The 14681-nt window shown below is 42.0% G+C and overlaps 1 protein-coding gene across 2 annotated transcripts in view; it reads left to right on the top strand.

Moving 5' to 3' along the window:
• CUNH8orf34 (chromosome unknown C8orf34 homolog) overlaps positions 1–14681 on the top strand; it is a 351910-nt gene that overhangs the window by 69088 nt on the left and 268141 nt on the right. For both annotated transcript variants that reach the window (XM_088471481.1, XM_088471480.1), the window contains exon 2: positions 10558–10705. In XM_088471481.1, the coding sequence (XP_088327607.1) occupies positions 10558–10705 (148 nt within the window). The remainder of the gene's footprint in view (positions 1–10557; positions 10706–14681) is intronic.

Genomic DNA, 14681 nt, shown 5'->3' with positions numbered 1-14681 from the left:
TTAATTGTGTGACCATCGACATCATTAACCTCATATATTTAAATATTTACTAGTTAACTTAAATTAAGTCAATACAATGTTCTCGTTTCATTCTACAGTTTAAATACAACAAAGAAAATCAAATTTGCTTAAATCAATTTGTGTTTTATTAGTAATGCAGAAAAACCCTACATCTGGGCAGTTGTATTCTGCATGATCACAATTTGCTTGTGCGGTGTGCGGTGTGTGTGTGTGTCAGCTTTCATCAGACAATTTATAACTCTAGTGAAGGCTTTGAAAAGAGACGAATGTGATTGAAGCCCATTTGGAATCAGCGTGGCACCGTGGTACGCAATCTGTGCTGCAGTGATCCTTTATTTTGTTTCTGTAAGAAAAAGATGCGCTTTTTTAACCTTCACACCTCTTGAATGTTATCTGTCACTACGCTTGTACATACTGACATGTGACGGCCATGTGAGATATTTCTCTGTGGCTAATGGATCATACCGAATAAATAAGTTCTCTTTATTCCTTGAAAATGCAAGAAAATTCAACTCTATTTAAAATATTTGACTATTTTATGAATTTGGTTAGAAATCAGCCATTGCATGTGTTATTTTTAGATTACGGTTCAGTGAATATTTAAAACTTTATTGAACATATTTTTAAACACATAGGGAGGGCCCTACAAAAAAACAAGCAGCAATAAAAATATTTTTTTATCACTGCTGTTTGCTACAATAAAAAGCACGTTATCACTGCAATAAGCTCTAACTCTCACTGTGGCAGGTGAGCGGTACTTTGCTGTCTCTGCGATTGTGGCCTAAAGCACTAAGGTTTATTTTATCGCTTTGCTAACCCTGGGATGGCCATAACAGAGCAAGTATTGGGGGAGCTTGCTAGATTGGGACGCTCCGATTAACGAAACCTGGTGAAACTTATCGCTGCTGGGGTCTACCTATTATTAAAGGTCATAGGGATAACAGCCCTGTGCTAAATATGTCCCATATTGTCTTAATTTTGGGTAATGTAAGATATACTTCTATAGTATGATAAATACAAAAAAATGATTGGCAAATGTTAGTGTTTACTAATAATTTAGGCGATATGACTAGTGCTAAATAGCCTCTGTAAAGCGATACGGAATATATGTGCGCTATATAAATAACTGTTAATAAGTCAAATAAATAAATAGGAATAAAGGGGCTGATTCAGCATTACACGATTACCGAGAATCTGCGCGTGCCCAGGACCCGTTCTGCGTATGTGCAGAACGGGTTCCTGAGTGATCACACGCAGCCCCTTCTATGCTTCTCCCCGATTGTCAGGCAGAGGCATTTAAGGTGCGGTGCGGGAATAGTCGGCGTTCCCGGAAACGGGGGCGTGTTCGCCCCATTTTCTGGGAGTGGCAAGGCCAGGGGCTGCGTCCACGGATGCAGTTTGCTGGCCTCGCAAGGCGGCCAGCCTGAGTAAGCCGATGGTTGCGATAGTTATCCCAGCTTGCGAATTCGGTCGCAGAGCTGGGATCGCAAATGCAGTTGTGGGTGTCATACACCTCCTGCTGCATTTACATTTTAGCAAGAACAGAATTGCAAAGCTGCTTGCGTGCATACGTCATATATCTATAGCTTGCTTACAGCTTTGCAATTCCGTCCTAAGCTGAATCACCCCCAAAGTGTGAAAATGCAGGTGCTTTATAAATAAATGATAACAATAGCTCATATCTCTGGTTTCAGTTACATGTAGCCTCTGATAAAGCATAGCAACCTGAAAAGGTTTACAGATTCTTATATGTCAGCTCTACAGGAGGATTCTTCTGCTTCATTTGCCATGAAATGCATTGTCCAGGTGAGAAAACATATTTGCCGTAAAGTGGGAGATAAAGGGGTTGTGGTGTCTCTATAATGCAATTTGCGGCATTGCACAGTGGGGACAGGGCCATGATTTCACACTTCGCTATAAAATGCCCCATAAAGACCCTGGAATAGGTGGTTAGGATCCATGAGTGCTGCATCCATGTGTAATACTCACCTCTCTGGAGTCCCACATCTGTAACAGTGACGCTGTACAAGCCACCCGAAAAATGGTGCGTCGGCCATTACGTGAAGATTTGTGCATGCACAGTAAACTCTGGCACACGGGCTCCCTTCTCACTTAACCCTGCGTCAGGCGCAGCTGGCCTGACATGCGCCACAAAGCTGTTCTCGCTCACCTCTCCGCCGCAAGGGGACGAAGGGGCCTGCCCCTCCTAGTACCTTCCTATCTCTAGGTGCTGTTTGAAACCCCCCTAGTCAGTTTTCCCGCCGCCTTTGTGGAGTGCAGTAGTGACCTTCCTGGCCTCTCAGGCTCATTGCGCCCGAATTCGTCTGACTTTTGAAGGTACGTATTTCTTCTTATTTTGCTCATTTTATGAATGAAAATTACAAAGGCTGTAGGTATTTTGCGGAAATATGTAGGTTTGCCTAGGGTGGCTTCTTAGGCACACTGCACCTCTTAAAATTTAGTATTTTTTGTTTTACTTGCTTTAAGGTTAATAAATGTGGTTTTGTGAATCAGTTTTCCATATATTCTCTCTTTGTACATCCTAATAAAGGTCACTTTAAGAGCGTTAGAATTGAGTTAATTAGGTGCTAATGACTATTTTATAATAGGCGCCTGTCAGGCGTACTTCGCCCGAACCTGGGAGTCCCAGAGGTGCACCCGACGCAGGGTTAATACTCCCCTTGGAGTCTCCCAGAGAGTAGTCATAGGAAGAAATTAATTTCCCGCACAAAAATCAACCACTTATTTGTCCTTTAGTGGTGATAAGGGAATTACATTTTTATTTGTATACCTGTTTTGGTTATATTCTGGTCCTATTTGAATCTTATCAAAATAGATAGGAGTGCTACTGATGATCCTCAAGTACAATCCTGAAAAATACAAAGAGGAGAAGAGAAGATTCCTTACTCCGTGCACGTGCCCTTATTATTATTAAACATACAGTAATATTATTTCTTCTATGTAAGGCACTTTATTTTATTTCAGTGGAGTCTGTTCACATTAAAATGTAGCATTTATTCAGTTTCTTATTAAAATAAATACCCCATCACTTGGTAGTTAAAACTATATATATATATATTATATATATATATATATATATATATATATATATATTTTTTTTAAATTTAGAGTGTAATTTCGTAAAGAAATAAGTGAATTAAAAAAACGACGCGATCGTGATTACCAGCATTGAGAAGCAGGGATGGACTATAGTGGCTTGATTCAATGCGAATTGCATCATCGGGTGCCTGTACCGCTCACTTCACTGGGGAAGAAGGTGGCTGCGGCATGTGGCTCCAGCCTGCGGGAGACTTGCCCACCCTTTCTGGGCAGCGGAGAGCACCACCTGTTTTTGAGATCCTCCCGGCCATTCTGGTAGGGTAGGCAAGGATGGTTAGAGTAGGGTTAGGGCTCGAAGGGCTCTATCACTGTAAAAATTTTATATGGACACAATGGGGGCGATTAAATTATTTTTAAGGCGTGATAATTAATGAGCACCCAGTGTTGCAATTCAATTGTTCTGGGCGCTCATTAATTATCACCGTCTTTGGCTAAACCCATGTAAAGTTCTGGTTAGGGCGCGCTAACTGTGGTTAGCATGCCCTAACCAGGGGGTTTCTCTCACATTTCTGCTCGCACCCTCCTGTCAAATATCTCTGCAAATTCCCCCCAAAATCTCTGCCTCTCTGGTTACCTCATTGTAAGGCAGCCTTAATGCCATTAACAGGCAAACTGCTGTGCAATTGTACGCTCCCTGTTGAAGGCAATGTACTATATGTAATATAAGAAAGAAATGTGCATGAAAAAGCTGGACATTGTGCTGGTAAAATAATGTTAAACAATATAGCTTTTGTCAGGAGGAAATTGAATTTGAATTAGCATTATTCTCCACTGCTAGAGATTCACACTAATCTATTTAAAGAAGGATTTCAGAATTCCCAAATGATCACACATTTTTCATAGCCAGATAAACTTTACAAAGCACAATAGAGCAGATTGAATACCGGGCAAACAAAAAGCTACTTAAAGTTCTAAAAACAAATAAATCATATATTACAAAAGCCACAAAACTAAACCTAGACATGTATAGGTAGACAGGTTTATTTATCATTGGGCAGTGCTAAAATAAGACTGCACTTATCACTTGTCCACCAATCCTAAATCCACCTGCACATGCTGGACCCGGCTTGCTGACTTGGGCTTCAATTTTCAAAAGAAAAGAAAACTTTAATTAAATATTTCAAAAATAATATTACTTAAACAAAGCATTTTTTTATGAATATGCCCAGATATTGTCCTCCAGAGATGGAGGTAGCGATAGGAGGATTGTGGCAGTGCATGTACAGCCAAGATCCCTCTTAAAAAGCTTTCCACGCAGGAATCTCCCCCTCAGCACACTCATTGTACATACAATGCATTAGTCTTAAGGTGCCTATCCACTTAAAGACATGAAAACAACTGCACGATTACGACATTGCAACGCTGGTCGTTTTAGACATTTTTCTTATCGATTTGCAAACGATTTATGAACGATTAAATGATAACGATATCGTTATCGTTCGATCGCTCAATTTAATCGTCTAGTGGATGGGCACCTTTAGGTACACACATTTGCAATTAGATTAGCCACTCACAACTGTACAGCGCAGGGGTGTAACTGGGTATTTGAAGGCCTCGTAGAAAAAGTTTGTAAGGGCCTCTATGTTCAACCCATTGGTGGAAAATGTTTATAGCAGCTGCACACCTTGCAGTTACGCCAATGGCACAGTGCTTCTTGGACTTAACGTTAAACCGTAGGCAAACGCAGGGGGTGTTTCCGTCTGCCTGGAAACCCCCCTCCCCAGCCCACACCATGACCACAATAGAAATAGTAATATCATGGAATTTTACTAGCACTTCATGTTCTTCTCAGTATCATATATGAAATAAATAGCATCACCTGTGGATCTTTTAACATGTATCAGCCAGTAATAAATAACCTGTGCACCAAGCTGTTCTCGGTCTTTCTCATGGAAAACTAATGCTATATTTATTATTGGTAGTACTGGGACTGTGGAAAGAATAATTATTTTATCATCGCATATCATAGTGAGAAGAAATTATTTTTTGGGGGATATTTAACAAAAAATCCTTGCTGGAACAGTGACTCCAGTAGGTATTGTCCCACGTAGAAGTTTGCAGTGAAGTGCAATGGAATTAGCTTGTGCTATATAAATAAATGTTAATAATAAAAACAATAATAATAGTGATCATTGTCTCTTTACAGAGGATTCTCACACTGCAAGTGATCCACTGTAAGACTGCACATGTGCAGCCCAGACTGTAGGAGCTTCAAGCCTGGAAGTGGCTTACACCATCTGAAGGGGATGTAGTTTATATCCCGGCTGTCAGGATGCTAGTGCCGGAATCTCGACACCGGTCGGAAACACGGCACCAGCATCCCGACCACCGGCATCCAGATGAAAAGTATTGGGGTTAAGGAGAGGGTTAGGCACTAGGGGAGGTTTAGGGTTAGGCTGTGGGGAGAAGGTTAGGTTTAGGCTGTGGGGGGGAGGGTTAGGTTTAGGCTGCAGGGGGGAGGGTTAGGTTTAGACTGCAGGGATGTAGGTGTATGGGTAGATTATGGATAGTTACCGATAGGTGTCAGTATTCTAACCCTGTCGGGAAACCAGTGTCGGGATTCTGACCGTCTGGATCCTGTGCGCCAGCTTCCTGTACCCAATCCATCTGAAGATGGTTTTGGAACCAAACGCTGAAAAGCTAAGCTTTTCGGAGATTGGTAAACTGAGCCAGATCGCAGTCACCATTGAGAATAATGGGGATTGTGTTTTTTTTTTTTAAATTGCACCCTCACATCATGTGGAGAAGTCTTTTTATTTTCAAGGTAAAAAGCCTTAATAAATAGACTACAATTCATTCTGAGGTTTGAACAGAAATAGAGTAGTAATAGACTAAATATGTCAGTCTCTGCAATAGAGACATTGGAGCAAATGTAACCATTTCTGTACTCCTCTATGGAGGAAATTCAATTACACGCGAGCACCAGTGCATAGGCAAACGCAGGGGGGGTTTCCATCTGCCTGGAAACCCCCCTCCCCAGTCCACACCATGACCACAATAGAAATAGTAATATAATGGAATTTTACTAGTGCTGCATGTTCTTCTCAGTATCATAAATGAAATAAATAGCACCACCTGTGGATCTTTTAACATGTATCAGCCAGTAATAAATACACCTGTGCACCAATTAGGGGATTTGGAAAACATGCAATGTTAGGGATGCGCTGCTATAGAGCCCAATATTTACATATACTGTATGTCCAGGGCAGTGCTAGGTTCTTCTGCTGCTCCACCAGACTCCCGGACTTGCTCCCATGCCCTGGAATGGTGCTCACCTCTAAAATAAAAACATTCAGCTCAAGCAGGATGGCCCTTCTGCCGCATTTTAATGGCTTACTGTGATCTCTGGTCTTGTATATGCTGGAATTATGACACACAATACACTTTGTATGACGCATATTAAAGCTGGATAAGTGATAATTATGCCCTCTCCATGGACTGGCCACACTCACTCTAAATCACGCATTTGGAAACTCCCCTCTAGAAATCCTGCGTTTGCCACTGCAGTGGTAGCCATTCTGCTGGCTTCCCAGGATATGTGTCATATATTTATTTCTTCTCGCAGCCAATGAAGTTGCGAGCAGAATTAGCCTGCTGTAATTCCCCAATATAGGCATCAAAGGTAATTAATGCACTGAATAATTAGATATTTCTAAATGTGCATAGTAGAATATTAAAAGTATTGGTTTAAAGCATAATGATAAGTTATTTCCACCCTCCTGGATCCTGCTTCTTTGTGGTCAAGTTTACTGGCCATTGAGAACGCAATTTGTGTCATCAGGAACTATCTCCATTGTGTGTGGATGTAATTTGCGTGATCACACAGCAGGGTAGTAGAAAAGCCAGTTTACAAAGAGCGCTCATCTGCGTGTAATAAATGAAACTATTCAATACCACTGTAGTAATGCACATGTATAACTCTGAAATGAATATGGAGTACCTCACAAATATATAATATAAAATCAAATGTATTTATTGGAAAAATAGGAGACACAATGCTCCAATGGATAGAATGGTGGATGGAATACCACATGGGACTGTGGGTCTGATTCAGACCCATTTGCTATGATGCGAACGCTCGTAGCTGGCCGATAGTCGCTATCTGCGCATGCATATGCATCGCAATGTGCACGCGCGAACCAATGCGAGAGATCGGGATGTGTTTGCTTGCTGCGCATAGACTGCCCAGTAGACTGAGTGACAGGAGAGGCCATTTGTGGGTGGTGCCAGGGGCAGGCCATTAATAACGAGGGAGTGGAGATGCGAACGCAGGCGTGCCTGTGTGTCCCAACACTGTTTCAGAGGAATGTATAATTAAAAGACAGCGTCATAGTACACATCACTTGGTGGCATTTCACTCTGAAGTGATCGCAGTGCTTGTGGCAGGGTATAGGCTACCTTAAGCGCTGCGCTCGCTGCCTATGGTATCCGATGTACTGATGCTTCCATACACTTCCAAGAGATGACTTGCGCTAGTGGGCATCTAAAGACAGGCTGGTGGGCGTCTATATACACAAAGCGATCGCACACCAAGACATAGTGGGCGTGCTTATGCCTTGCCGTGCGATCGCCTGCAATACAGTCACTTAGCCGAATTTGCATATGCTGGGAGTGAGCTTACGCATCTAGCGAGCAGGTCTGAATGAGGTCCTGTGACCGGTGTGTGGCCCAGGAGGTTAGTCCGCTCTTTTAGGGAGCCTCTATCCATAGCTTTCCTACGTATTCCTGCGCCACAATATACAGATTGAGAGAAATCTAGACCCCTGGGATGATAAGTTAGTCCAGGTGTGTCAGAGGGGTACCTTTAGGTCTCGATGTATGGTACTTTGTACCTACATAACCTAATGGTATTACTTACCGACCACCCTTCTATTTTGGATGCCCTGGGATGGTAAAGGAATCTGGGTATCCAGTCCCTTTCCCTATGCCGAGTTGACATACTTTAACCCTGTATAGGTGTATACTGGTACAGGGTGTGATTTCAACAAAGTCAAAGAGGTGTCTATAGACACGGCATCCCGTGCTGCGACTTACCCCGAGTTCTTGTTGACAGAGATGAAGCCCGCTCCTAGACACAGCTGATTCTCCTGTGTTGTTGAGCACTGGTGGAGGAGACGGTGCCCGGGTGCTGGTAATATCGTCCGGATCACTGGAGTCTTTAGAGTCCCATGAGTTGTAACTGGCTGCAGTGGTGTAAGTTCATCCCAGACGCCCGGACACAAGTTATAATTTGGTGCCCCCCCCCGTCACAGTCGCTGACACTGTAATGTAACAATTTGCATGCAGACAGGCTATAGATAGTTGAAGGCAGCAGCTGACGGTCTGACATGGAGCTCTCTACTAGTGTATGGTGGCTTCTCAGGTGCTGGGAAGGGGTGCCATGTATTGAGCGGCCATGACGGTACATTTCGGGTACCGTCATGGTCACCCCGCTTAGGGCTGTAACTATGTTGTGGACAATGGAGGAGGTGCCCCTTCAGAGCTGAAGCCCAGCGGCAGACGCCTCCATTGTCTCCCATAGTTCTGCCCATGGCTGGCTGACAGACCTGGTGGTGGTGTAAAAGAATGAGCCGTACTTGCTGGTCCTTCCATCACCGTCCGCGCGTGTCACATGTCAGATCACATACCAACGCGTTTCGGCCAATCACGGTCTTCATCAATGATCATACTGTCATTTTCAGAGCCTGATGTTGCAAATAGCATGTACGTGGCGTCCAGCTGCCTGTGATAATGACATTTTACAACGACAACTAGAAATACGAAGAGCTTGTAAGCAAAGATGACTTTGACCTTAAAGTTTGGGATCCTTCCAATATAATTATCAGTAGTAAAATAGATAACAGCTGCTAAAGGTTCCAATTTCTCTTGACATAAGGCTGATATTGTGTATTCATTGCAAGTGGGCTGTGCACATAATACAAGAATAGTCCATATAGATAAATTTGAATTTCAAATAACAAGTTCCTTTTATTAATAAAAAGCAAAAGGTTGCACAAAAGATTGCCCTGGAGTTAAATCTCCTGTTAACAGGCAATACCAGATGTAATTGTATCAGAATATGTTGTTACATGAATTTCAAGTTTGTAACAAAAGAAATTAGCTTCATGGTTTTAGGAAAAAATAGATCCACTGGCAATGACAGAAAAAAATACAGACAGTGAAACATATCTCACACAGCAATAGTATAGAAATAGAGCATAAAACAAAAATATGTTCAGAAAGCTCTCACTTTAATAATCTGCTACGCGTTTCATAGTAGTTCCGCTTCCTCAGGCAACTACAGCAGTGCCATACTAAATCTTAGACCAGAGGTTCCCAAAGTCCACGTTTTAGGGATATGCATGCTTGAGCACAGGTGACTTAATTAGTACCTCAGTCCATTTGATTTAACCATCTGGACTCAAGCTTGGATATCCCTAAAATGTGGACTGTAATGGCGGACTTTGGGAACCTCTGTCTTAGACACATTAACACTTTAATTACAGGAAATATTTTCATTTCATTATCTACAGTAGGTCAATTTACATGTTGTGTGACAAATTAGAATTAGTAAACTGGAATTCAATTAAGCGCGGGATTTGCCGCATGGGGAAAAGCTCTACGTTTCACCTTTGGAGCTATTCAAACCTTCTACATTTTCCTTGTACATTAAACCCCGGGTTAATGCGCACTAACCCATGATTCTGAGTAAAGTGCTGGAACCTGCGAGTTCCCAGTGCGTTAACGCAGTTTTATCCTTGCAGCTCCTGACGCTGCAAGGAAAAATCCACCCTCTGGCGCTTAATGCGTGGAGTTCTTGCAGCTAATTGAATCCTGCACCTAATAGAATTCCTACCGTAGTCTCTGGAATTAATTTCAGTGGTGTTTTCTTTTTCAAGTCAACAAGTATGTGTGCATATTTTTATTAGCCAGTGATCCTAATTCAACTTCAAAGAGAAGAATAGTGTGCTGTTTAGTAATGTTGGTCATTGATACAGTGACCTATGCGAGTCCATGGGGTATATTTTTAGAAGAGGAATTGCTGCCCATAGCAAACCAACCAGATTTTTTTTAGCACATTCTACAAGATAATAGCTAGAATCTGGTTGCTATGGGCAACAACTTAACTTCTAAAAACCTGCACTTTGGTAAATGTACCCCTATGACTCTATACCTGGTTACATGACTTGATTTTAAAACTATTTTATTATACTCTATGCATACATAGAATACTGCCTTCAACCACAGCAGCCATCTTGGTAAATAGTACTGGGCATGTGGTAAATATAAAAAATGAAGGACTTTCACAAGGACAAACATTTCCAGGGTTCAAATCTTTAAATCCTAGGAAAGTTGGCTAATATGAATTGTATTTACTTTGTTCACCTCAAACAAATACTGTGGTTTTTTTTGTAAATACGTTTTTCCTGTCCTTAGGAATTAATGACCAAGTTGATCACAGAGACGCCAGACCAGCCAATCCCATTTTTAATTAACCATCTCCAATCAAAACTGGGGAATGTTGGCCAGCTGCACAGGACATTGTCTGGGTCAGCTGCTCTGTGGGCAGAAAGTGAATCATCAGGTAAGTTACTATGTGTGGTTCTCCTCATTCACATAAATATGAATTCCTGACTTGTGTTCCAGTAGCCCAAAGCCATGAGGATGTGGCGGAGCCTGGAGCTTAGTTATGGCAGCAACCCATTTTTTCCTACATGTGGTAAAGGGGATGGCAAAGTTATGGGACCATAGCGCATGCTATAACTGGCTCACAAGTTCTTTACTGCAGTTGGTCATGTGTGAGAGCCAGCTTTAAGCTTTATTTATAATAGATGTATCTGACTTTAAAAAAAACAACAACTTTCAAATGTTAATATTAAAATTGCTCTATTCTAACTATACAGCATGTTTTAAATCTTTTGTTGACACCTAGAGATGGCATTAAGAGAATTGCTGTCGTTACAATGCTACAATGATGCAACGGTACTTACTAACACGGGGTATAAAGCTGGCTGCACACTATACGATGTGTGTACCCAGTGACGATAAAACGCGCCGGGCATACACATTGCATGATCCGGTGTACCACCACACAGTGTATTGTTCCATACTGAATGTAGCAGCATGTCATTGTTAATTACATTGTCCCGTCTGGTGTGCAACACAGCAAATGGGACAATTCGATGAACGGCCGACATGCACGCGCAATCGCGAATACACACTATACGATCCGTGTGATATATCGTACAATGGGGCAGATGTATGAAGCTCTGGAAAGTGATAAAGTGCAGAGTGATAAACGACCAACCAATCAGCTCACAACTGTCATGTTACAGGCTGTGTTTGAAAAATGACAGGTGGGAGCGGATTGGTTGGTCGTTTATCACTCTCCACTTTATCACTTTCCACAGCTTCATACATCTGCCCCAATATATCTTAAAGTGTGCACCCAGCTTGAGTTAAGACAATTTGACTTTTTGTGTAATGTGAGGGGGGATCAGGGTTTGTTTGTTTGTTTGCTGGGAATTAGCCCCCGTCCCAATAGAATTAATGGGGATGGCGGCAAACTGCTCACAATACGGACCAGCTGTGATAGAGCATTTACCAAGGCAATACTGCTCTTCACCTCTCAATAAATAGAGCCCTATATGTTGTACTTTTTACTAGGTTCTGTGCAAAAATTGTTTCTAATTTAAATGTGTCAAATATGACCAGTAGAGCAACCAAATTGTGGGAAAAACCAATAGTCATGAGAATGCAGTCTCACCGGGGACCTCAGACAACACTGCAGCAGGAAATGCCGCACACCTTAGTGATCGCACGGGTTCCAAATGACTTCATAGCCTATTGTATTACCATACATATTGTTTCAGCCCACAAAGTGGCTAGATCTAATAGGCCCAGGCCACAGGTGCACTTTAAACGGTTAGTTTAGCAATCAATTAAATAGATGAAATAGCACCAAAGGCACACGGTCACGGTAAATGTGCCTCTATTCATACTGCATTGCTGGCATTCACTATGCAAATTGAATTATGTAAATTAAATAAAATAAATGTGCTTACACAGCCGCTTAATTCTTTGGCTTAAGCAATTACATAATCTAAATTTTCTTACATGAGAAAATCATGTTTCAAAGAAATGTAGCGTCCAGGTTAATGTGAATCTATAAATGATCCATTTTCATGTATATTAATGCAGGGATGAGCCTTTGATTACAGGGTAGCTTCGACTTACTGGAAATGATCAAACAAGTATTCTGCCAGACTGGATATAGGAATAAATAAATAATTTAATGTTTGTAACTTTTAACGCATCAGGCCATTTCATAGGATAGACATACATTGCTTGTCCCAGCTGATTACCCTCATATAGAGAAAAATACTAATTAGAAATATTTATAACTTTCTCCAAGTGCCAGCATGTCTTCGCTAGCCCTGCCATGCCCAATGTTTAGGGCTGCTAAGACCTATAGTCCCACAGTTAAAAAAATAATATTCTATTTTTATCAATTAATTAACCCCACAATCACTGTTCATGGGTTGTGGGGAATAGTCCTAGTGCTATCAGCACAGGGGAGGGGGTGGCATGTTTTCTGCAAGCCTCACTGTGCTGACTGGCCGAGAGTGGTGTGTAACTACTGTATGGCGGGGATACTATGCCGATTGTCTCCCCTGCTATATAGTGCCACCGCCAAGACTGGTGAGGCTTAGTGGAGGTTAGTAAAAATTCAGGGAGCTCTCACACTCTTTGTCCTGCTGATTTTTCCACTGCCAGCCAAGCCTAGGCTTAAAAGCCTATGGCTGGTGGTTATCAATGTTTGGGGGACCTCCCACACCATTATTTTTCTTCTATTTGCCTATTGTTACATGAAACACTTTACCCAAAGTACCTCTGAGAGCCACATCATTTATTGGGGTTTCATTGTCAGTGGGTTAATCTATGGGGTTTATATATTTTTAATTGGGGAAAATCAGGATGACAAATTCTGTTCTTAATTGTTAAGGTTTCTCTGCAGGGTGCAACGATTTTCAGCTGGGGAAATGTAGCAATTCCACCAATGTCGACAAACTGTAATTTAGTATAATATATACTTCTCTAATTTATTTATGCTACCAGCTTAGCATGTTACTCATTGGTGAATGATGTATTCCGTCAATTATGTTTGGTATTTCTCTGTACTGTGTGGTGATGATTGCAGGACGCTTTATACCAGAGGTTTCCAAACTCGTTCCTCAAGACTCCCCAACAGTTCAGGTTTTAGAGATATCCATGGTTGACCACAGGTGACTTAGGGCCTGATTCACTACCGTACGCAACTGTGTATGCAATAGCGATTACGCTTGCAGTTCAACTGCAATAGTATGCTAATCCATTGCGATCACAATGCCCTTGCAGCACTACATAAGGACGCCCATTTTACTTACCACACATCTGTAATGTTTAGCAAGACTGTGAAAACATCGGTACAATCGAGTACCATCGCAGCCTCACGCGCACTTGCACAAGCCCTGACCTTACTCAGAAATTGCTAACAACCACGCACGCTATGAGGCCTCAGGCTGCATAGGCCATTGCAGTGACTAATTTATAATGGCATTGAAACACACTGGCACGCCTGCATTTGCCTGACCACCCCCCCGTCACCACCCACAAATGTCACTTCCTGTCAATCACTCTGTGATGAGTCTGCGTCTTCATTGTGATCACAATCCTGATCGCAGTGGCCAGTTCGCGCACTGCGATGCATACGCATGCACAGAACGCAACAATCGTCCGATTGCGTGCGTAATCGCAGTAGCCTACGGTAGTTAATCAGTTCCTTAATTAGTACCTCAGTCAATTTGATATAACCACCTGCTCTCAACCATGGGTATCTCTAAAACCTGAACTGTTGGGGAGCCTTGAAGACCGCGTTTGGGACCCTCTGCTTTATACATTAAGGGGACTGTTTAACAAGACAGAGCGGTTACTATGCTCATGTATCACTTCATATTGCAACAATACATCATCTTGTAGAAGCTGCAGTTTTCCACCCCAGAGTTCCTTTTGGAGCCCTAGCAAAAATCCTGCTTCTCCGCTACTCTGCCAGCGAAAGGTTAATGTGAATTGTGCATACTTGGCTGACATCAGCACGTGCGCATACTTCTTTAACTTCGCTAGTCTCCATTGCTAAGTAGGGTTAACGCATCTCATGGTGGCATTAGCTAGCACTGGAACGCTCAGCTTTTTGTCACTTGTTAAATGTCATAGAGGTCTATGGAGACCGTGGTAAACGACGGATAAAGAGGTATTGGAGGCAAAATCTGTGATTTCTAAGCAGCTTACCACTTGGTAACTAATGAGAAGCTGAAATTGACTCTTTCTCCAAGGAAAACACAAGAGCTAGGGCTTATCACAGCATCATTAATAAACCAATAAGATAAATTGAACACCTGCTGCATTGTAATGTGTAAACATTGCATTTTTGTTTATAGATTGTGTACCCTTGTGCAACACAATGCCCTGCAGGCTTTATACTTGCAATTTCTACACACATTGGGGTTTATCTACATAGCAAC

This window comes from Taudactylus pleione, unplaced genomic scaffold (genome assembly GCF_031769625.1).
Source record: "Taudactylus pleione unplaced genomic scaffold, aTauple2 ptg000114l, whole genome shotgun sequence".
Lineage (NCBI taxonomy): Eukaryota > Metazoa > Chordata > Amphibia > Anura > Myobatrachidae > Taudactylus > Taudactylus pleione.
Note: the sequence above shows the minus strand (reverse complement) of the source record. Positions and strands in the feature narration are given on the sequence as shown.